This window comes from Nomascus leucogenys, chromosome 18 (genome assembly GCF_006542625.1).
Source record: "Nomascus leucogenys isolate Asia chromosome 18, Asia_NLE_v1, whole genome shotgun sequence".
NCBI lineage: Eukaryota > Metazoa > Chordata > Mammalia > Primates > Hylobatidae > Nomascus > Nomascus leucogenys.
In genome coordinates, this window is record NC_044398.1 from 65,594,742 (window position 1) to 65,619,002 (window position 24,261).

The 24,261-nt window shown below is 38.7% G+C and overlaps 1 protein-coding gene across 3 annotated transcripts in view; it reads right to left on the minus strand.

Moving 5' to 3' along the window:
• PLPP1 (phospholipid phosphatase 1) overlaps positions 1 to 24,261 on the minus strand; it is a 112,546-nt gene that overhangs the window by 14,540 nt on the left and 73,745 nt on the right. For all 3 annotated transcript variants that reach the window (XR_004026749.1, XM_003265930.3, XM_003265929.3), the window contains one exon: positions 2,454 to 2,511. Coding sequence is in view for 2 of the 3 variants with exons in the window: in XM_003265930.3 (XP_003265978.1) it covers positions 2,454 to 2,511 (58 nt within the window). In the remaining variant the exon portion in view is untranslated. The remainder of the gene's footprint in view (positions 1 to 2,453; positions 2,512 to 24,261) is intronic.

The window sequence follows — 24,261 nt, forward strand, 5'->3', positions numbered from 1 at the left end:
ACTTTCCTTTTTCTGTCCATAAATTCTCCCTGACCACTTAGAAGCCGTGGAGTCATTCTGAATCTGCTGTGACTCTGATGGCTGCCCAATTTGAGAGTTGTTTCTTCCTTGCCCAGTGACACCCTTAAATTTATCTAAAGTTGTTCTTTTAACACAGGTGGTTCAAACTGACCCAATTACCACACTATGGTTGACGTCATTTTCCCGAGTTGATATCCTTCATATGTGGCTGCATGTCCACTGAGCAGGCCTGCCACTGAGGCCCTCTATTATATCAATGTCATTCTCTCTATAGTAATTTTAATCTTTCACAAAACAGCTCTCAGTCCAAGTTTCTATTTGACCAATTATACAGACGTAACGGGTGTTTTGAGAAGGGTCAAGGAAGAAGAGCAGAAAATGATAAAGTATGGAATATGTTATATCTGAGAATTTTCTTTAAAATTACAAACAGTGGGTCAAAGTTATGTGTCAGTCACTTCCAGAATGCCATTTTACTTCCAGAGATCTGCATCAGCTGACCTTCAAAATAAATGGACTAGGGTTCAGACCAAGTAATCAATCAATCAATACAGCATGGGATCCTGATTATCAAGAAACCCCACAGAGCTCACAGAACTCAGCAGCCCCCTCCCAAGGTACCTATTCCCTCACTTGTAAAACAGTGGCAATCATCCCTCATCTTTTCATGGAAATTTAGTCAAAAATAAAAGTAGTGTAAAATGCAAATCACCATCAAGATCAGTCAAAACTCAGATGCCTAGGTTTCTCATAAAGAGGGACTTGGACACTAACACACACAGGTGAGCGAAAAACAAACCACAAAAGCTGGTGAGACAAAAGCTAGACCTAGTGAGGTCTAGCCCAGGGCACACAAAGCACGCCCACACATTCAAACGCCCTTCAATGTAGTCACAGGCCCATGCTCTGGGAAGAGCTCTCAGGATAGTAATGGCTCTAGCTATTGCTCAGCCTTCTGGGTCTGCCCTGGTCCTCGTGCTCTAATTAAAAAGAAAAAAATATGTTGTCTCACTTAAGAAAGAATGCTGATTTTTTTCTAATAGGATAAATGAACAGAAGATGTCAGAATAGTATTTGCTGCTAACTACCTTCAGATAAGTCACATTTTCCATGCCGCATCGGCAGAAATATTTGAGTGTGTGTCTTAAAAAGGAAGCCCTAAATTCTGCTGAATCATACTCTGTGCTTCCTCACAAAATTTAATTAATGTAAGATGAAAGCTTTGAAAATTAGCTGTTGTAATGGCTTGAAGTTCTGAATTTGAATTTTATATAACACATCTACAATTTCCATATTCTTTTAATGTTTGGAATTTGGTTTTTCAAATAAAAGCAAGATTCTAGTAAAACATTTTAAATTATCTCTGAGACTAATTCCCATTAGTTTACCCTTAATGTTACATATTGTGCATTTTAAGTCTAAGCATTAAATTATCATACAGCACTTACTGTGATCAAAGGGAAAAACACAGGAAATGACAAATTTACACAGAACACAACTGTATGAAAATCCACTTATAAAGAAAATTAAGACAAAAATTATAGCTGATCTATTAGGGTACAGATTTTCTCACCCTCCTCTCCATTCCCCCTACATATTGATAATGCAGGACATATTAATACACCCAAATATATAGTGTTTTATTAATACTTTATATGTAAAGAGAACATTATAAAAAAATAAAAATCAAGTAAAATTGACCTTTAAAAATCCCTTGAATGTGTCCTGAAGCCTAGTCTTGCATTAGTTACTCTCAAAAAACTACATATTCATCTCCAGTTTGATAATGCAAAATGTGGGTACAAATCTTCCTAAGCCCTCACTGCCGGCTTTGTATGATGCAAATGCAAATCGCTATGCTGCTGCTCTACAGGTTGACATCAGAACTGGACCTGGAAGTTATAGATGACAGGCTCCAGAAGTGGCAACTGCCTTTCCCAGAAGTTGAAACCTTTCTGGTCCCTTGCAGAGCAGTCTGGGAATGTTTTAGAAAATGAGAGAAAAACAAAATCTGCTCAAATAGGAACAAGGACAGCTGCCTTCACTTACAATGATCAAAACCCAACTCCTCACCACAGCAGAGCCCAGGAGGAAAAAAGCTCTGCTGCTGTCGCCCACACTGAGCAGATGAGGAGAGTGGCTCCCAATTAGGGAGGAGGTTAACAAGCAACAGCAGCCCGTTGTCCCAGTCCTTCAGATTAGTTACCCGCTGTGATTACACAGAAGCTGTGTTCCAGTAAACCACTTCAGGAAACGTTCTAAAGTAAGGGCACACATCAACTAATTCTTAGCATGAAACTTACAGATTTGCAGATCATGTGTTTCACCTTTTGCCACTGGCTAATTTATTAGGACAGGCGAGGACACTGATGCTGAGCACATTAATTCCACGCAGCACATAACCTAACCGTCAACAGACACTAAGTACTTACTGCCACAAACAGCATGCAGTACATGGAGAACGAAGAGTGGCCTGAGTAGAAGGACAACCTAGAAGAAAAAGAAGACAAATGTTACTTTTCTCTCTTAGGAGCCAAAAGTATTCTTGATTTCATAAATCTGCTCCTTAGCTTCAGAGTGTACACAACTGCCTCCCTCTACCTTGAGAAATTAGAAGGGTAGGGTAGGGGGACAATTAGGACACGAACATTAAAGAGTGCAAGAAGGATCTGAGGTCAGATTTCTATACAGTATCATTTTATTGAAACCTTCAGGATGGGTAATGTGTCATGAAAATAAACTTGCCAAGCAATTCTAAGATGTTAGAAGAATGATACTTGACAAGTCATAACCGGCATAAATTGCCTTGACTGTATTACATACACACTTATGTGACCATGATTTAAGTTTTATTTTCCACTTGCAGGATTAGTCCCTGAATAATGTAATACCTCCTTGGGAACACTCAGAAGTTGATTTTTTTCCATCCATATTAGTATTTTAGTATTTTGGCCCAGCACAGTGGCTCAGTCCTGTAATCCCAGCACTTCAGGAAGCCAAGGCGGGCAGATCACGAGGTCAGGAGATCGAGACCATCCTGGCCAGCATGGGGAAACCCCATCTCTACTAAAAACACAAAAATTAGCCGGGCGTGGTGGCGTGTGCCTGTAGTCCCAGCTACTCGGGGGGCTGAGGCAGAGGAATTGCTTGAACCTGGGAGGCGGAGGCTGCAGTGAGCCGAGATAGCGCCACTACACTCCAGCCTGGGTGACAGAGGGAGACTCCATCTCAAAAAAAAAAAAAAAAAATTTAGTGTTTTAAATGGGCACACATCTTGCCTTACATTCCCCACCAAATTCAGTGCTTTTGTTTCTTTGAATATTAGAGTCTATAAACATCTAAGTATCATCTTCCCCACCTAAAAATGACAGAATGCTTACAAAACTTAATTTTATGGCACTTCTGAGAAAAGAAAAATAGAGTTAACATTCAAGATCTAAGTTTTGCTTATACAGAATGAGCCATTGATGCAGAAGAGGCAAGCACATCAGGCACAGTGAAAGTATGCCATGAAAAGATGCTCATGCAAATAACCAGAATGCATCTCCCAACCACTTTTCCCTACGTACAAATAAGAACAAAAACAAGAGGGACCGGCTCTTAAATAATTTACTTATTACACTCTGCCTTGTTCAAAAAGAGTTTAAGGGAGACGTTGGTTCCCTGAATTCAGACAGGAGAAAAACCTCCTCACACACATACCAGAAAGTCACGTGTATGTCTGGCAGCTGCCAGCGGGTGGGAAAGAAAGGATTACTTTAAAAATATATATATATACACACACACACACACATAGAGAGACATATATATACACACATATATATGTATATATATACACACATATATATGTATATATATATACACATATATATATATGATTCTACCAAGAATTTTGATTGTCTTTTTGTAATCAGATACATGCCTAAGAAAGAGAATTCTGTAAATTCCTGTGCCAACCAGGAATTATGTAATTAAACCCAATAATTATTCTGGGTTTAGTCCATGTAAAGGAAGAAAAATAAATCACTTTTTAACCTTGCTATTTGACCACACAGAATGGATCAATACGAATAGTAATTTTAAATCAGATAATTAGAGCACAGCTCTGCACATTTTATAGTTTCAATGTTTTATTGAAGAGCCTACAAGTTAATAAAAGCCAATTTCAAGGACTGTCAAAGCCCACCAAGCCAGCATATCCGTAATCACAGAAATATTCTCAAAGCCAAGCAAGTGAGGTCTCGCTAAATCCTTTACACTGTGCTATAAAATCATAAACTGCAAACTAATGTAATAGTTTTAAACAGCTCTGAATTAGCCATAGAGTGATTTCATTCATTGGTTTCCATTTTTTACACTGAATACAAAAACAGATATTTTACTCAGTATAGAATTTGTGAAGAAGTCTGGCTATGACTTTGACAGACAGGGATTAAAAACAAAGGGGTAATTCTATTCAATCTCAGTGTCTACATCTTTATCCATAGTAATTTACCAAACAGATCATAATATGGTCTTTTATTTCTATTAAGCAAACAGAATAAAGCATGAAAAAAATGGAAATTCAAAGTATTCATATTCCATATAAATCTAACTCTTTATCGGAGTCTTTAGGAGATGCAGCTCTTATGGATATCTTATTATGACCAGAATTCACAAACAGACTAAATATCTGTATAGGTGGTTTAATAAATCCCAAGGAGTAGCCCAAATGCTTTTTCTTTTCTTTTTTTTCTTTTTGAGACGGAGTCTCACTGTGTTGCCCAGGCTGGAGTGCAGTGGCACAATCTTGGCTCACTGCAACCTCCGCCTCCCGGGTTCAAGCGATTCTCCTGCCTCAGCCTCCCTAATAGCAGGGATTACAGGCTTGCAACACCGCGCCAGCTAATTTTTGTATTTTTAGTAGAGACGAGGTTTTGCCATGTTGGCCATGATGGTCTGGAACTTCTGACCTCATGTGATCCGTCGCCCTTGGCCTCCCAAAGTGCTAGGATTACAAGCGTGAGCCACTGTGCCCAGCCCCACATGCAGTTTGTTTTCATCATAGTGACTCCACTGAAATGTTTAAGACTATGGCCCTGGCCTAAGAACCCTGCCCTTAGATTTTAACCAATTCTAGATTTTAACCAATCCTAGACTATCATCTCACTTCGTTATAGCCTCTCTGATGAAGGCAAGTACAGTACAGTAACAATATGAGCCAGCTTTCCAACCAAATCTTAGGAAAATCTTCTCAGGAAGAAAATTTACAGACAGAAAAATGTATTTTGAAATGCTGCTGTTTTCACTGACTCTGAGGGCTGGTCTACTGAACAATAAGCCAGCTTCAATTATTAAGTAAACTGATTTTGACTACATAACTCACTATGAATGGGATTCTATTGTGTGTGTGTGTGTGTGTGTGTGTGTGTGTGTGTGTGTGTGTGTGTGTGTGACGGAGTCTCGCTCTGTCACCCAGGCTGGAGTGCAGTGGCATGATTTGGCTTACTGCCACCTCTGCCTCCTGGGTTCAAGCGATTCTCCTGTCTCACCCTCCTGAGTAGCTGGGACTACAGGTGAGCACCACCATGCCCAGCTAATTTTTGTATTTTTAGTAGAGATGGGGTTTCGCCCTGTTGGCCAGGCTGGTCTTGAACTCCTGACCTCAGGTGATCTGCCCGCCTCAGCCTCCCAAAGTGCTGGGATTACAGGCGTGAGCCACCTCGCCTAGCCTGAGATTCTATTTCAAATGGCAACTTTATGATGTTTTTTTCCTCACATTTGTCAGTCAGGACACCCCTTTCTCAGAGCTGATTAAACTTGGCCTGATCCCCAATATCATAGCATTGACAGCATTCATAGCCATCTGCCTGCACCCGCCTGCCCCCATGCATGTGAGTTCCCTCCTCGACCGAGCATTCTTCTATCTCTGTGCTCCAACATCCACATCCATGTTCAGCCTCATAAATCGCAAAGACAATCAAATCCAGCCTTCATCAGCATCAAAAGCAATCAACTCATATAAAGCATTTCTTAATTTAGTATTTTGGGGCTCAGAAGGAGATTAAATCACAAAGAACTCAGCTGATCATCTCTGATCTCTTCCCACCACTCGACTTTCTTCCTTTCCTCCTCCCTACTCTCCAAAGTTAAAAAGCACAGATACACCTTTAGCTGTTTTCATTTGAAATATCTTTATTTTGCATTCACTCTTTTTTTTTTTTTTTTTTTTTTTTGAGACAGTCTCACTCTGTCACCCAGGCTGGAGTTCAGTGGCCTGATCTGAGCTCACTGCAACCTCCGCCTCCTGGGTTCAAGCAATTCTCCTGCCTCAGCCTCCCAAGTAGCAGGGATTAGAGGCATGTGCCACCACGCCTGGCTAATTTTTGTATTTTTAGTAGAGACAGGGTTTCACCATGTTGCCCAGGCTGGCCTCAAACTCCTGACTTCAGGTGACCTGCCTGCCTCGGCCTCCCAAAGTGCTGGGATTACAGACATGAGCCACTGTGCCCGGCCTATATTCATTCTTGAATGATGGTTTTCCTGAGTACAGAATTCTAAATTGATAACTTTTTTCTCATCGCTTTGAGGCTACCATTGCACTATCTTCTGGCTTCTGCTTTTGCTGTTAAAATATAAGCCATCTGTCAGCCAGTTCTTTCTGGGTTATCTGTCTTTTCTCTGTAACTGCTTCCTCTCCTCCTGCCCCCATCAATCAATATTCTAGTTTTACTGCCTTGTGTCTAGTACTAGGATTTCTTTTTATTGCTCTAGTTTAGTATTCGTTGGCTTCTCCTGAGGACTCACCAATTTGTACAAGTCCTCAGCCACCTTTGCATATGGGGCATCCTCCATCCTGGTACCTTTCTATGGGATGCTGATTCAACATTTAAGACCTTTGCATTCTATTCCTCCAGATCTCTTACCCTTTCTTCTCTGTTTTTCATCTAGGTCTCTTTAGGTGTATCTTTCATTTTGTCATCCCTTTCACTGTATCTAATCTGCTTAATCAATATGTTACACTGTAAATTTTAAATTATCATATATGTATCATTTACAGATCCCTTTGGTTCCAAACCTACTTGGTCAACTTTGATTCTCTTCATCCCACATCATATTTTCTATCTCCTCTTATTTTAGTCTACACCTGGTAATTCTAATATCTGTAATCTCTTTGAGAGTTTAGGTAATTTGTTGTATTTGCTGACTGTCTCTTAGGGTAGCTTGTTTCCACATAAGTCCATTTATATTAGAATGAGGTTATGTCCTTAGGACTCTATCTGAGGGGAATCTTTGAGCCTTGGTTTAAGGAGAGTTCCTCCAGAGAAGGTATGTGTTCACTTATGCTGGGTTCACTACCAATACACTTTAAACTTGAAGCTTTTTTTCCTTTTCCTTCCTAAACCAAATAGTATGAATTCTAGCTCCAGACCAGTGTGAGTGTGGTCCTGTGTTTAAGAATTCTTTTTAATAGCTCCCATGGGGAGGATGCTGCCACTCTTCGGGAGTTCTCACACCATCCACATGTCTTTTATGTCCTCTTCCCTGGCCTCAGCCTTTATATCTGTGCCCCATGTTCACTGCCTATCAAAACTCAGGGTCTATGCCACCGGGAACCGGCAGATACTTTCAAGGACCACACTGGATCTACAGCACTAACTGACGCAGGCCTCAGAAAAATCCCTTTACTCTCCCACCAGCTAAACTATTTACTAAAAACACTTACATGTGTTTCAAGATGTGTATACATAATTTAAGATATAGTATACGCAAGTGTGTGTGTAACGTATCATGTAGCACGTTTAGCTGAACTATTATCAGTAGGCATTTCTAATCCTCCATGTTGCCAGAAATAGAAGCAGCCTTTTTTAAAAGAACACTTAGAACTAATGAAATGCTATCTAAAATCAATCACTTTACTAAAAGACACAATAGTTCAGCAACAGCGGTTTGTTTTTAATTATACAGTGACCAATGCTCAAAAATGTTTCAAATTATTACTATACCACCATTTCCCCCAGGTATGCCAAAGTTGGTTCTGCTACAAGTTAGAATTTCCTTTTTCCCCTAAAAATCATCCTGAAATTGATTCCCAAAGCATTATAAGGCAGAAAGGTTGTTGAAAGACTTATAATTGTTACAAGTTACTGAGTATGTTCAGGTACTTAATACACAGTGTTTCTACTTTTCACAAAAACTCTCGAGCTCACACAGAGATAATGATTCTCAGACAGGTTCAGTAACTTGCTGGAAAAGTCACATCTCTCTGCAGCTCAAATCTGAGTCTTCCCAACCCTTTCTGTGCCATGATTTCACTCTTGTCAATGGTAGACAGACCAAAGAGGAACTTTAATCCTGCCATCTCCAGGCAGGGAGTTCCATCACAAAGTACAGTTTACATGTGGCAAAATGTGTAAAGTAAATATACAAAGAAGAAATTAGACTTAATCCATGAAGAAATAGATGTTGCCAATGTAAAAATAGTCTTTGTCTTCTTTAGAGACAGGGTCTCGCTCTGTCACTCAGGCTAGAGTGCAGTAAATAATCATTTTAAGTGAATACCAATTTGTCTTTTTTGTGCATTCTAAAGGCAAAAAGAAAGGAAATCAAACCGTAACGTGAGGCATTTTCTCAAATGTTATTTCCTGATTATAAAGTTTATATAACAGCAGATTAACCTGAAGTATAGCCTAAGTTCCCCTCTGTGATAATCTTTAAACATGGACTGATCCTTTAAAAAAGTTAAAATGAGGCTGGGCGCGGTGGCTCACGCCTATAATCCCAGCACTTTGGGAGGCCGAGGCAGGTGGATCACGAGGTCAGGAGGTTGAGACTATCCTGTCTAACATGGTGAAACCCCGTCTCTACTAAAAAAAATACAAAAAAAATTAGCCCAGCACGGTGGCGGGCGCCTGTAGTCCCAGCTACTCGAGAGGCTGAGGCAGGAGAATGGCTTGAACCCAGGAGGCGGAGCCTGCAGTGAGCCGAGATAGCGCCACTACACTCCAGCCTGGGTGACAAAGCGAGACTCCGTCTCTCAAAAAAAAAAAAAAAAAAAAAGAAAAAGTTAAAATGTCCTATACAAATGCTACAAATGGATACAAATGGATATATGAGCAATGACCTCTTAATGAACATAAACTTTTCCTAAGTATATTAGTCATAGTTTATTTCAGAAAGATTTTGACAATCGATAACTGTGCTAAATGATTTGGCAATGAGATATCAGATTATTATCTACAAGAATCTCACATCTAAGATACTTGAGAAATCAAGTAGGTGATGAATGAGAAAATGAGCACTCTCATATTGCACACTTTCTGGAGGATGATGTGGAAATATCTATCAACATGGGCAACACATATTATGTGACCCAGTAATTCCACTTTGAGGTATGTCTCCCTAGAGAAATGCAAACGTTTACTGCAAGACTGCCGGAAACTCAAGGACCCAAGGAAGATTCTAGCACCTTTTTTTTTTTTTTTTTTTTTTTGATGGAGTCTTGCTCTGTCACCCAGGCTGGAGTGCCATGGTATAATCTTGGCTCACCACAACCTCCACCTCCTGGGTTCAAGCGATTCTCCTGCCTCAACCTCCCAAGTAGCTAGGATTACAGGCATGCACCACCACACCCAGCTAATTTTTATATTTTTTGTAGAGATGGAGTTTCACCATGTTGGCCAGGCTGGTCTCAAACTCCTGACCTAAGGTGATCCACCCACCTCAGCCTCCCAGAGTGTTGGGATTACAGGCATGAGCCTCCGCGCCCAGCCGATTCTACTAGCGCTATTCTGAATACTGTCATCCCATGGCATCTGTGGGGAACTGGTTCCTGGACCTTCCAAGGATACCAAAATCCATGGATGCTCAAGTCCCTGATATAAAATGACACAGTATTTGCATATAACCTACACACATTATCCCATATACTTTATATCTTCTCTAGATTACCTCCAATATCTAATACAAGGTAAATGCTATGTAAATAGTTGTCCTACTATATTGCTTAGGGAATAATGGCAAGATAAAAGTCTGTATACGTTCAGTACAGATGGAATTTTTTTCACAAGTATTTTCAATCCACAGTTGAATCCACAGATATGGAGGACTGATTGTACAATGTATTAACTAAAATGAATAACTCTATGTGAACTGATATAAGCTGTGTCTCCAAGACATATTTTAAATGTTATTTAATCCACACAAACTATACAATTTCATATTCAATATAAAAATACATAGCAAAATGACTGAAAGGAAATACAAACTATTAACAGCAGCTCTGGGGAAAGGTATCAAATGGGGGTTAAACTAAACTTTCACATAACAGTGATAATACTGGAAACACAACTTGATATAACAGGGATAATACATATGTGAAAATATTTTAAAGTAATGGTTGTCAAAATATCTGACATGCCTGCTCCAGATTTCTTACAAATCTCTTCCCTGCCAAATACACACACACAGTCTACATTTCTCTTCCTAATAGTTTCCCCAAGAGTTTCTTGGCTAAAAGTGCCACTACTCCGAGTATAAACGCAGCTCCCTACCTACAAACTCATGCCCAGAACCCAGCAGTGACTCAGGCCCTGTTCTCACATCTTGCAGTTAAAATGTTTTAACATATATATGTATTTATAAATACCGCATGTTGTGTTTCCAATAAAAATATACAATATACATATAATTTAAAAGGAAGTCAAATTACAACATGAGGCATTTTCTTCAAATGTTTCTTCAAATGTTTGATACCTTGAAATTCAGTAAATAAACTCTGCCATTTTTATAACTAATGCAGCTAATGAATATACTTAAATACTGAATGTTTAGGAAGGGGAGGCTTTTTAAAGAAATCATATTTCTAGAAATGTCTAGAACTATAAGAAACACAGGGTACCTCTCCCAAAGGGTACAAAGATGAAGGTAATAAATGGTAAAGGAATATAAAATGGTCCCCACCAAAATTAACTAAAACATAATATAACAAAAAATTATATAGACTCATCTTATTTCCTTGAACCACCTAGAAAGTGAGAAACTGTTTCATTTGCAGCAAAAATCCTGCCATATACTCTTTGAATTATTTTTACAATTATTTTAATACATTTCCATTTAAAGCTACTCTATTATATAGGTCAATTTTAACCAAGCCACATTACGTAGAGAGACACATACCTATCTGAAATAAGACAGAAGTGACTATTCTATTTTAGTCATTAATTCCTCAAATATCACTCCATAGCCACTAACATCTGTGAATCACATGCCGAGTGACTGATATCTACAGATATTAGGTCATGAACCTTAAAGGAGAGAAACTAGCAGCAACATGGACAATGAAAAAAGAGGGGGGAAATGTAGGACACAGTAGGTATGTGTGTAGGGTATTTCAAACTTGTTATAATGTGTGTCTTCTGTTTCTGGAAGAATCTTGGAAAAAAACAAATCTAGAAAATAGGAGGTTGCTGAGAATCTTAAGATAAAGGAAAGCAGAACTCAGTATATCTTGAAAATAACATGACTGGGAAAGAAATGCTTCCAAACTCAGCAGGGAAACGTGGTGACTACTGTAACAGATGAGGAGAGATTAGGCTGTGACGAAGGCTGCTGACAAAAAGGGTAAAACACATACAACTACTAACCAGGGGAAGGAAAGATCGTAAGTTTCCTTGGTTATTAAGGAAAATTCATGACCTCATACAAAAATACTCCAAATCACCAAAGCCACTTTACCTAACAGTAAAGCAACAGTCAAAAAGGAAACAAGGGACAAGTGGTGGATGAAACGAAGGACACGCTGTGTGTCACTCCTTTGCAGGCAACTATAATACCTTGCCCACCACCCACCCCCTTTGTAAAAACACTAAACAAGAAGACGCCCTTGCTAAAAGGTAAATTCTTTCAGAATAATACAGAAGGAAGAGAGAGTTTTAAATCACTTTCTAAAGTGCGCATTGTTACTGTTTTAAGAGGCAGGATTGCTAACTAGAAATGAGACCCTGAGACTTCTACTCTAAGCCCTCACTCCAAAAGACAACACCAAGGCCAAGAACATCTACTACAACCTGGCAGTAGGCTCCACTTACGACTCTCCTGCAGATAATGAAATCATCACTCTTGGTGACTAGGGTCAAGAAAGATAAGCCTTAGCTGGTGCAGTAGCTCACGCCTGTAATCCCAGTGCTTAGGGAGGCCAAGGTGGGAGGCCCACTTGAGCCCAGGAGTTTGAGATCAGCCTGGGCAACACAGTGAGGCCCTGTCTCTACAAAAAAAATTTGTTTTAATTAGCCAGGCATGATAGTAAAAAAGAAAAATAAGGCTCAAGACATCAATAAAAGTGTGTTTAATATTATGCCAATACAGAAATTTAGATTTGAGTTGAAGCAGACACCACCAATGGCAAGAGAAGGCAAAAGCCCACACAGATGTAAATTTATTAGAGCCCAATAGGAGGCTGCCAGACAGGTCACCTCCTATTCCTTTCAGATTAAAACCAGACAATGTCACTACAGCTCATGTTACCAGGAGGACTAACACAGTGCCACAATAATTCACTTACAAAAATCTTTTCCTTTTTTTTTTTTTTTTTGAGTCAGAGTCTCACTCTGTCACCCAGGCTGGAGTGCAGTGGCATGATCTCAGCTCACTGCAACCTCTGCCTTCCAGGTTCAGGCGGTTCTCCTGCCTCAGCCTCTTGAGTAGCTGGGATTACAGGTGGGCACCACCATGCCTGGCTAATTTTCTGTATTTTTAGTAGAGACAGGGTTTCACTATGTTGGTCAGGCTGGTCTCAAACTCCTGACCTCGTGATCTGCCCGCCTTGGCCTCCCAAAGTGCTGGGATTATAGGCGTGAGCCACTACCCAATAGACAAAGGCAGAAAAGTCACATTTCCTTCAGTATCCCAAGCCCTTCTGCTGTTAAAGAAACCAATTCTTATCATACAACATTTAGGTGCCCATTTTAGTATATTTAAAGAGTGGAAAGCTGAATAATTTTTACAAGTATAGGAAAAAAAACATGAGCTTGTTACTCTCCTGCTTCAAGTACTTCACTAAAGCAAACTGTTGAGCAAAGAGTAAACACACTCTTCCTAAGCCCCAACAGCTCCAGAACCATCGCTTGCTAACAAACTACTTGATACAGTTTGGATGGGCATCCCCTCTAAATCTCATGTGGAAATGTGATCCCCAGTGTTGGAGGTGGGGCCTAGTAGGAGGTACTGGATCACTGGAATGGATCCCTCATGAATGGTTTAGCGCCATCCCCTTGGTGATGAGTGAGTTCTCACTCAGTTCACATGAGATCTGGCTGTTTAAGAGTCTGAGACCTTCTCTTTCCCTGTCACTCATGCGCCATGTGGTATGCCTGCTTCCTCCTTCACCTTCCACCATGACTGTAAGCTTCCTGAGGCCCTCACCAGAAGCCAAGCAGATGCTGGTGCCATGCTTTCACAGCCTATAAAACCATAAGCCAAAATAAACCTCATTTATTAATACCCAGTCTCAGATATTCCTTTATAGCAATGCAAAACAGCCTAACACACTACTTACAGTTCCCAATATATCTGTTTCATGCAGTTTATTCAACACCTCTGCCTGAAATGAGCTCCACACCTCTCTTTGGTAGTTATTACTTAAGAGTCAATTCAGCCCCCGTTTCCTACAAGAAACCTTTCCTAAAAATCTAGATTGAATTTATGGATCACTCTTTCTCTGAAGAGCACTCAATTAACATATCAATCATAGCCCAACCTGTTATGTTAAAATCATCTGTTACTGAACCTTCTTCCCCAATTACATCAAAAGCTGGGCAGGCTGGGTAGAATAAGATGTTTTAAATAGGTTTGACAGTATATTTTTTGTTGCATAAGATATGTTAATTATTTTAAAAAATCAGAAGGTACACCAAAAGAAAAATTACTGGTAAACTCCCGTCCTCCCTTATTGAGATCACATCTTAATTCATGTTGTACTCTTAACACCCTGCAACATTATCAAACATAGAGTAGGTATTCAATGTGGTTTTTTTCCTTTTTTTGGTAAAGTAGAATCTAAACTATTGAGTAATACAGTTTTATTTAATTATCCAAGATAATCCTTACACTTTTCAAATTTAAATGTCATAAATTCACCTTCTCCCCCACCCACATGCATCAAGAGTATCAGTTTAAATGGCTTCACAAGAAGTATACTTTAACAATTTATGTTTTGACAGTTATAAAAATACATTAATAAAACTAAGGAATATACTTTATCATGTAATTAAATGCTATATACTAATAAATTACATCAAGCCACTAAGTTATCTAATTTAGACACCTTACTGCCTGATGTATTTTCCCCTTTCAGTGGTTAGAAATTTGGACTTCCTCATCAAAACCGAGGAGCATTAGGAAGTCTAGTTTAACTTCCCTCTCTTGTCATTCTTTTGTCAGAAATCTTGGGCAGTGTCAAAGAACATCAGCTTAAACAAGCAGAACTTAATGCATCTTCCCCAACACATCTGGCAAGTATTGGAACACTGTGTGCAAAATGCCTCAAATTCCTTTTTCCATTATGATCAAAGGCAGTCAGATTAACTGAGTAAATAATATTCATAATGATTAAGTACAGATGTATCCTGTTATAAATTTTTTAAAATTCAAGTCTTAGGCCGGATACCGTGGCTCCCACCTGTATTCCTAGCAATTTGGGAGGCCGAAGCTGGAGGATCACCTGAGTTCAGGAGTTCGAGAACAACCTGTCCAACATGGTGAAACCCCATTTCTACTAAAAATACAAAAATTAGCCGGGTGCAGTGGCACGCACCTATAATCCCAGCTTCTCGGGAGGCTGAGGCAGGAGAATCGCTTGAACCCAGGAGGTAGAAGTTGCAGTGAGCTGAGATCATGCCACTGCACTCCACTCTGGCCAACAGAGCAAGACTCTGTCTCAAAAAAAAAAAAATTCAAGTCTTAAAAACATGCTCAAAATAAATGTAAGCAGCACAATAGCAAACCACAAACCATAAGAAGAAAGGGCTTAGGGGCTGTCTGAATTCTATTTCCCACTGCCTATGTGAAGATTTTCTCAGTTTTTACAGGAGTATTTCTGTTCTTCCAGAAACCAAAAGTCTTCCAAATTGCCCATCATCACATGCAAAAGTTTATAAACATTACCCCAGAAGCAAAACATTGCTTCTGAGTTGCAATATATTATGTAAGAAAAAATAATTAACATAATATAAACATAAAAGTTAGCCAATCCTATATTTCCCTCCTATATCTCCCAAGTTTATTATATAAATGAATATATACTGTTATTAGATAATATTATCTAATGTCTCTGCAAACCTCATTCTCCCAAAAGAGTGGCATTAGAAATTCTGTATCAACAAAAGCTTTTTCTGTCTGTCTGCTCAATAGAGAATGGCATCACAGGAAATCAAGATCCAGACAGGTCAGTAGGTTACTGGTCAGTAAATTAGCTGGTCCAGGCGAAGCTGGTGCCATTTTGGTACAGCAAATTCCTGTACTCCTCAGGGGCTATTATTGGTTTTCTTACTCACATATTCCCTGGAGACTAAGTAGCACTGCTTTTTGCCTACCTGACATTAAGAACAGGGAAGCTGGAAAGAGGTACTGACCTTTAAGTCACATTCCTGTTAAATGCAATAATAATATCCTCTCATAAAGTGAAGGATCTTTTTAAATCATCCCCTTCTTCATTCCATATGTTGCTATTCCTATACAGGTACATGATTTAAAAAGCTGTCTAGTTACTGACATACATATGCATGAGAAATATAAGCCTTAACAAATGAATCTTTTAGCATCATAAAAGCTTACCCAGTAATGTCTACAATTAGACTATATTCTTCTTCAGCCATTCTCTCAAAATGTAAAGCCGGTTGTAGTAGGTACATAAGTACCACAGCCAGCCAGTCTAGTTATAATGAGTTTTCCTATGATAGAAGGCATTTCCTCAAACTTCAGCTTTATTTATCTGCATGTGGGTTGCATTTAAAAAAGGAAATTTATTTCTCACATTCAATCATACATACTGCAAGTAAACATCTGAACAATACAAGGCTTCCATAATCTACCAAAAATAATTTTGTATTTAAATCTGATTCATACAGCCAGAGATCAGTTACTCAGAATGGATCAGAAACACTGGGCCTGTGCTAACACATACACAATTTAAATAAAAGCCAGAAAAAAAGAAAAAAAAAGCAAATCTCTTCAAGCAGCCAATAGTTTCCATACTGTACTATCACAAATAGACCAGCTAGGCCGGGCACGGTGGCTCACACCTGTAATCCCGGCACTTTAGGACACCGAGGCAGGCAGAACGCTTGAGCCCAAGTGTTTAAGACCAGCCTGGGAAACATGGTGAAACCCTGTCTCTACAAAAAAATACAAAAATTAGCCAAGCATGGTGGCTACACCAACAGCACCTATAGGTGCCAACAAGCACCTATAGTCCCAGCTGCTCGGGAGGCTGAAATGGGAGATTGGTTGCACCTGGGAGGTCAAGGCTGTAGTGAGCTGTGATCGTACCACTGCACTCCAGCCCAGGCTACAGAGCAAGACCCTGTCTTAATTTTTTAAAAATAACAAATAGACTAGCTAGCTGTGTATGACCTTAAATTCATCCTAACAGGGTAAATATAAACCCTTGTATCCTGAAGTAGACGTCATCCAAGGTCATGTTTTCATAATCCAGGTAATCTAAAGTAGTAGTTCCCAAGCTGTGGTGCCAAGATCAAGAGCAGCATCTGAAACTTGTTAGAAGAAATACAAATTCTCAGGCCCCATGCTAAATCTTCTCAATCAGGCACTTGAGGTTGTGGCCCAGCAATCTGTGTTTTAATAAACCCTCCAGATAACTCTAATGAACCATTAAAATTTAAGGGCCATGGATCTAAAGAGAATCTTGGCCTGGGAAGGGAGCTACAGATGTGAACTACCTGGGCTCATTAGCTTTTCCTTTCCCCACAACATCTTAGAGGAATGGTGTTCTCATTGGCATTAGTAATGGTAGTCCTAGATAACTGGATGTTCTAATATTGCAAGTATATAGCCCCTTTTAATTTACAGTAAATTCTCATATATTAATTTTAAATTATGAACTCTAGATATTAAAATTAGTAAGTATTCTATTAAAGTCCACTTATGCTCTTAGTTCTATGTTTAGGACCTAATGGTCACTACAACTGAAGTCCAGTAAAAGGTTTATAATATCAGTAATAGCAGACGGAGCGCAAAAATGTGCTATGTGCAAGAGAGAGGATGGCGGGGAGAAAAGAGAGTCAATGGGAAAAAATCAAGACCAAAAACCAAAATTGTAGGAGGATATTCTCATCATTACATGTAACTCTGACTCATTTATACAGTCAACAAAAATGACTCATTATGGGTGCTTATGTTCCTTTCTCCCCAATGTCAAGCATCATAATTTATAATTAAAAGCTTATATGGTGGCAGGCTGTAGAGATAAATAAGTTAAAAGAGCACTATAATCCTAAAAAACTACAGACAATATTTAGACTGGATTTTTTGCATTTTTAGCTTTCTGACTTTTAAAATTCAAGAGAAAAGTAATAGGAAAGTATGTATCCAGCCAAACTATACTCCACAATAGAACAGCAATGCATACCCACAGTTATGTACCAATATTATACACCTCTGAAACTGGCAACAACTGACTCATTCTGGAAAGACTGATGGAAATTACATTTTTCTAGGAAGATACAAAGTCTTTCTAAAACTTTTTCTACATTTGATTTTCCTTGCTCCTTGCTTCAGAACCCCAAAGCTTACTAAGGGAGCTTATCTTAAAAGCTATAAACAGGCCTGGTTCAGTGGTTCACGCCTATAATCCCAGCACTTTGGGAGGCTAAGGCGGGCAGATCATGAGGTCAGGAGTTTGAGACCAGCCTGGCCAACATGGTGAAACCCCGTCTCTACTACAAATACAAAAATTACCCGGGAGTGATGGTGCAGGCCTGTAATCCTAGCTGCTATGCAGGCTGAGGCAGGAGAACTGCTTGAGCTCGGGAGGCAGAGGTTGCGGTGAGCAGAGATCACACCACTGCACTCCAGGCTGGGCGACAGAGTAAGACTCCGTCTCAGACAAAAAAAAAAAAAAGCTATAAATAATAATTACTTTTAATGTATACAGCTCTGCAATTTCAGTTATCCAAAATTAATTCTGCTTTTGAAGAGGGTGCTTTCCCAACCCTTACACAGGACTGTAAGCGGACACTTGCATGTGGATGGCTATAGAAATTTTAAACAGGTAAAAAGCCTAAGTATACTTAGGTCAAAAGTGCAATCAAAGTAACAGTATATGGCAGCCAATTTATATACACCAGGAAGAGACAGTGAATGAGTATGACATGTATATATCACAAAATAATTATTTTTATACCATTTTAAATCAATATATTTCACATTTTGTCAGAATGGCTTGTGCAAGAAACAAAAATATCATCAATAAGAAATATCACAAGAAAATTCTGAGCTAAAACAAAATAAGATTTATGTACCTGAACAAGAGAAATAATATATGTATGAATAATTTGCAAGGGGGCTCACACCTGTAATCCCAGCACTCTGGGAGACCAAGGTGGGCAGATCACAAGGTCAGCAGTTCGAGACCAGCCTGGCCAATATGGTGAAACTCCATCTCTACTAAAAATACACAAATTAGCTGGACGTGGTGGCAGGTGCCTGTAGTCCCAGCTACTCAGGAGGCTGAGGCAGGAGAATCGCTTGAACCCGGGAGGCAGAGGTTGCAGTGAACCGAGATCGTGCCACTGTACTCCGGCCTGGGCGACAGAGCGAGGCTCTGTCTCAAAAAAAAAAAAAATCATTTACAATGACATTTTCTAGGCTTTAGGTACACTCTTATCACCACAATGACTTTCTCAAATTTGCTGGCTGAGAGAAAAGATTACAGTTTTCCTGCCTAATTTATTAATATGTTGGTTGATCCAAGAGAGATATTAGAGACATAGATAGGCATGGCATTTGGTGGAAAAGTACAAAACAGAGAACCAACACCCTGAGACTAAAGTCCCACCTCCATTTTATTAAGTTTCTAGAATCAAAAACAAGATGCTAATCCTTACTGTGCTTCAAGTTCTTTATTCATAAAAGTGGGAAAATGTTATTGTCCATGCCTATGTTACAAGAATGCCAAAAGGATGAAAATGAGTAACAAATGGTCAGCATGCAAAAGCTTGGATATTTATGCCAGAAAACAAGCAGATAGTTAACTCCCAGGTTAATCTATGATCACTGAAAATAAACACCTTTCTTCATTTGGTTATAAGTAAATAATAAACTAATACATATATGCCTGTTTTCCTGTAGCTTAGTCATGTATTAACCTTAAAATAAATAAATAAATAAATGAAGATGTATATTGTAACCCCTAGAGAAACCACCAAAAAACAGATAACATGTCAGTAGAATACTTAAATTGCTAAAAAACATTGTTTAACACAAAGGAAAGCAGTATAGGAAGAACAGTAACAAAGAGACGAAACATAGAAAATACATAGCAAGGCTGGGCGTGGTGGCTCATGCCTGTAGTCCCAGCATTTAGGGAGGCCAAGGTGGGTGCATCACCTGAAGTCAGGAGTTTGGGACCAGACTGGCCAACATGGTGAAACCCCATCTCTACTAAAAATGCAAAAATTAATTGGGCGTGGTGGCACATGCCTGTAATCCCAGCTACTTGGGAGGCTGAAGTGAGAGAATTGCTTGAACCCAGGAGGCAGAGGCTGCAGTGAGCCAAGTTCATGCCACTGCACTCCAGTCTGGGCAACAGAGGAGACCCTGTCTCAAAAAACAAAAACAAAACCAAACAAAACAAAAAAACCACACATAGCAAAATGGCAGAAAAATCCAGCCATATTGGTAGTTACATTAAATTTGTGATCAAAGGGCAAAGATTTTTCAGTCTGGATTAAAAAGAATAAGCAAGATATGACTATATATTGTCTCTAAAAGATACACTTTAAATTCAAAGATTCAAATAAGCTGAAAGTTTTACTTATAGAAAAATATATAACCCAAATGATAAGCATAAGAGAACTAGAGTGACTATATATTAATATCAGGCAAAATAGACTTTAAAACAAATAATATTTCTAAACACAAAGAAATACACTGATACCAAAAAGGAGCAATATAGCAGGAAAAAAAAAAAAACGACACTTGTAAGTGTTACATATTGAACAGCATGGCCACAAGATAAACAAAGTTTACGCAAATGAAAGGACAAAAAGACAATTCAACAATTATAGTTAGAGATTTCAAGCTCCCCAAAAAACAACTCACAAAACATGTTGGTTAAAAAAAATCAGTAAAGATATATAAGATTTGAGTAACACTATCAATCAACTTGACCAAATTGATTTCCACAGAAGATTTCACCCAGAAAACAGCAGAAAACACATGCTCTTCAAGCGCACATGGAACATTCTCCAGAATAGACTGTATGTGAAACATGTGGGGGCCCAGGGGTATGGGAATCAACTAATTTGAAAGAATTCTAATCATATAAAGTATGTTCTCTAAACACAATGAAATTAAATTAGAAATCGATGACAGAAAGATAAATGCAAAATCCCCTACATAACCAACAGATCAAAGAGGAAGACGCAAGGGAAATTAGAAAGTATTGTTAGCCCTTGAACAACTCAAGTTTGAACTGTGTAGGTCCATTTACATGCAGATTTTCTTCAATAACAGCTACACTGAGCATGCCTGCCCTTCCTGCCTCCCTTCTACCTCCGTCACCCCGAGACAACAAGACCAACCTCTCCTCTTCCTCCTCCTCAGCCTACTCAGTGAAGAAAATGAGGATAAAGACCTTTAGGATGATCCATTTCCACTTACTGAATAGCAGATACAAATTCTGTCTTCATTATGGTTTTCTCATTTTCTTTTCTCTACCATACTTCATTGTAAGAAGATAGTATATAATAAATATGACATACAAAATATGCATTAGTGGACTGTTTACGTTATTAAGGCTTCCAGTTGACAGTAGGCTATTTGTAGTTAAGTTATGGGAGAGTCAAAAGTTATATGTGAATTTCTGACTGCACGGGGGTCAGCGCCCCAGTCCCTGCATTGTTTAAGGATGAACTATATTTTCAGTTAAATAAAGATCCAATATGTCAAAATTTGTGACACAGCTAATGATCTAAGCATCTACTTTATGAAACTAGAAAAAAGAAAAGCAAACAAAACTTAACAGCAGGCAGGAGAAAGTAAATAAAAAATAAAAGCAAAAATAAATGAAACTGAACACAAAAAATAGATAAAAATCAATGAAATCAAAAGAAACCCTTGAAACTAATCAAAAGGTTAATAAAATTGATAAGTTTCTAGCCAGATCAGTCAAGAAAAAAAGACATAAGACACAAATTATCAATAGTAAGAATGTAAGAGGGGCTATCTCTGCAGTTCGTACAAACAATACAAAGATAGTATAATGACATGATGAACAACTTGATGCCAATAAATTTGACAACTTACATGAAATGGACAAATCCCTTAAAAGACAAACAACCAAAGCTCATAGAAGAAAACACAGATAATCTGAATAGTTCTATATCTATTTAAAAACTTGAAATCATATTTAAAACCTTCCCACAAAGATTATTCAAGCCTGAAGGCATGCACCTGTAGTCCCAGCTAAGGAGGAGCCTCAGGCAGGAGGATCACTTGAGCTCAGGAGTTCAAGGCTACTATAAGCTATGACTGGGCCACTGCACTGCAGCCTGGACAACAGAATAAGACTCCGTCTCTAATTGATTAAATGAATGAATGAATGAATGAATGAATGAATATAAATATTTTTTAAAAAATTAAAAAATATGCCAGGAGTGGTGGCTCATGCCTGTAGTCCCAGCACTTTGGGTGCCAAAGGTGGGCAGATCAGTTGCGACCAGCAGTTCGAGACCAGCCTGCGCAACATGGTGAAACCCTGTCTCTACAAAAAATACTACAACAACAACAAAAATTAGCTAGGCGTGGTGGCACACACCTGTAGTCTCAGCTACTCGGGAAGCTAAGGTGGGAAGAACACTTGAGCCGGGAGGTCAAGGTTTCAGTGAGCCGAGATCACGCCACTGCATTCCAGCCTAGGTAACAAAGTGAGACCCTGTCTCAGTTTAAAAAATAAAATTAAACTTAAAACCTTCCCACAAAGAAACTTCTAGGCCCAAATGACTTCACTGATGAATTCAACATTTAATACCAAACTTTTGACACTAAAGCTAGACAAAAACTTTACAAGAAAACTACAGGCCAATAACTCATAAACATAGATGTAAAAATCCTTAACAAAATATTAGCAAACCAAATCCAATTAATATAAAAAGTATAATACTCCATGACCAAGTATATACCCCAGGGATAAAAAGTTGCTTTGATATTCAAAAAACTAACATAATATACTATATTAGAGAATAAAGAAGAAAAACAATATAGCCATCTTAACAAACACAGAAAAAGCATATCCAAAATCCAATACCCATTCATGATAAAAATCTAACAAAAAGCATCTACAAAAAAAAGAAACACACAGGTAACATATTTGTGAAAGGCTGAGTGCTTCTTTCCTAAGGTCAGGAAGAAGACAAGCAATCTGCTCTCACCACTTCATTCAACCTTGTATTGCAGGTCTTAGCCAGTGAAATAAGGGAAGGAAAAGAAATCTAAGGCAATATAAAAGAGAAAAGTACAGCTGTCTTTATTCACACACAACATGAACGGGAAAGCGAAAAACCTTCAGGAATCTATAAAATTACTCCAACTAATAAGTTAAATTAGCAAGATTGCAGGATACATGATTAATATAAAAACCAATTGTACTTCTACACACTCAAAACAATTGGAAATTGATTAAAAACAACTCACAATGGCATTAAGTTAGTAATATACTTAACAAAACGTATGCAAGACCCAGACCCTGAAAACTAAGAAACACTGGCATGAGAAACTAGAGAAAACCTAAGTTAATGGAGAGATACAACGTATTCATGGATTGGAAGGCCCAATATTAACACAGCAATTCTTCAAAAATTGATCTATATATTTCAAGAAATCTCAATAAAATTTCTGCACTTTCAAAGAAAACAAAAGAACTTACAATAGACAAAGCAAGCTTTAAAAAGAAGGACAAAGTTAAAAGCTTCCCATTACACCTCATTTTAAAACTATTACAAAGCTGCAGTATGGTATTCGCATGAGAGACATATAGAGCAATGAACTAGATTAAGTGTCCAGAAATAGACCCACATTTATATCGTCAATTCATTTTCAACAAAAGTGTCAACATAATTCAATGTGAAAATGTTTTTTTGGTCAATAAATAATGTTGGAACAACCAGATATTCAATGGAGAAAAAGTAGATATTGACACTTTTTGTCACATTATACACAAAAAATTCAAATGGATCACAATACTAAACAAATAACTTAAATCATAAAACTTATTTTAAAAAATAAAAAAATTTTGGAACGTTGAGGCAAGTAAAGATTTCTTAGGACACAGAAAGCACAAATCATAGAAGAAAAAAATGATAAATTAGATTCTATCAAATTTAAAACTTTTAAGCTTCAAAAACCACCATTAAGAAAATAAAGCAGCCGGCCAGACACGGTGGCTCACACCTGTAATCCCAGCACTTTGGGAGGCCGAGGTGGGCAGATCACGAGGTAAGGAGAGCGAGACCATCCTGGCTAACACAGTGAAACCCCGTCTCTACTAAAAATACAAAAAATTAGCTGGGTATGATGTTGGGTGCCTGTAGTCCCAGCTACTCAGGAGGCTCAGGCAGGAGAATGGCGTGAACTCGGGAGGCGAAGCTTGCAGTGAACCGAGATCGCACCACTGCACTCCAGCCTGGGGGATACAGCGAGACTCCATCTTAAAAAGAAAAAGAAAAAGAAAAAGAAAGCAGCCATAAAAAAGAATGAGTTCATGTCTTTTGCAGGGACATGCATGAAGCTGGAAACCATCGTTCTCAGCAAACTAGCACAGGAACAGAAAACCAAACGCGCATGTTCTCATTCATAAGTGGGAGTTGAACAATGAGAACACATGGACAGAAGGAGGGGAACATCACACACCGGGGCCTGCCAGGGGGCGTGGGGTAAGGCGTGGGGAGAGCATTAGGACAAACACCTAATGCATGTGGGGCTTAAAAACTAGATGACGGGTTGATAGGTGCAGCAAACCACCATGGC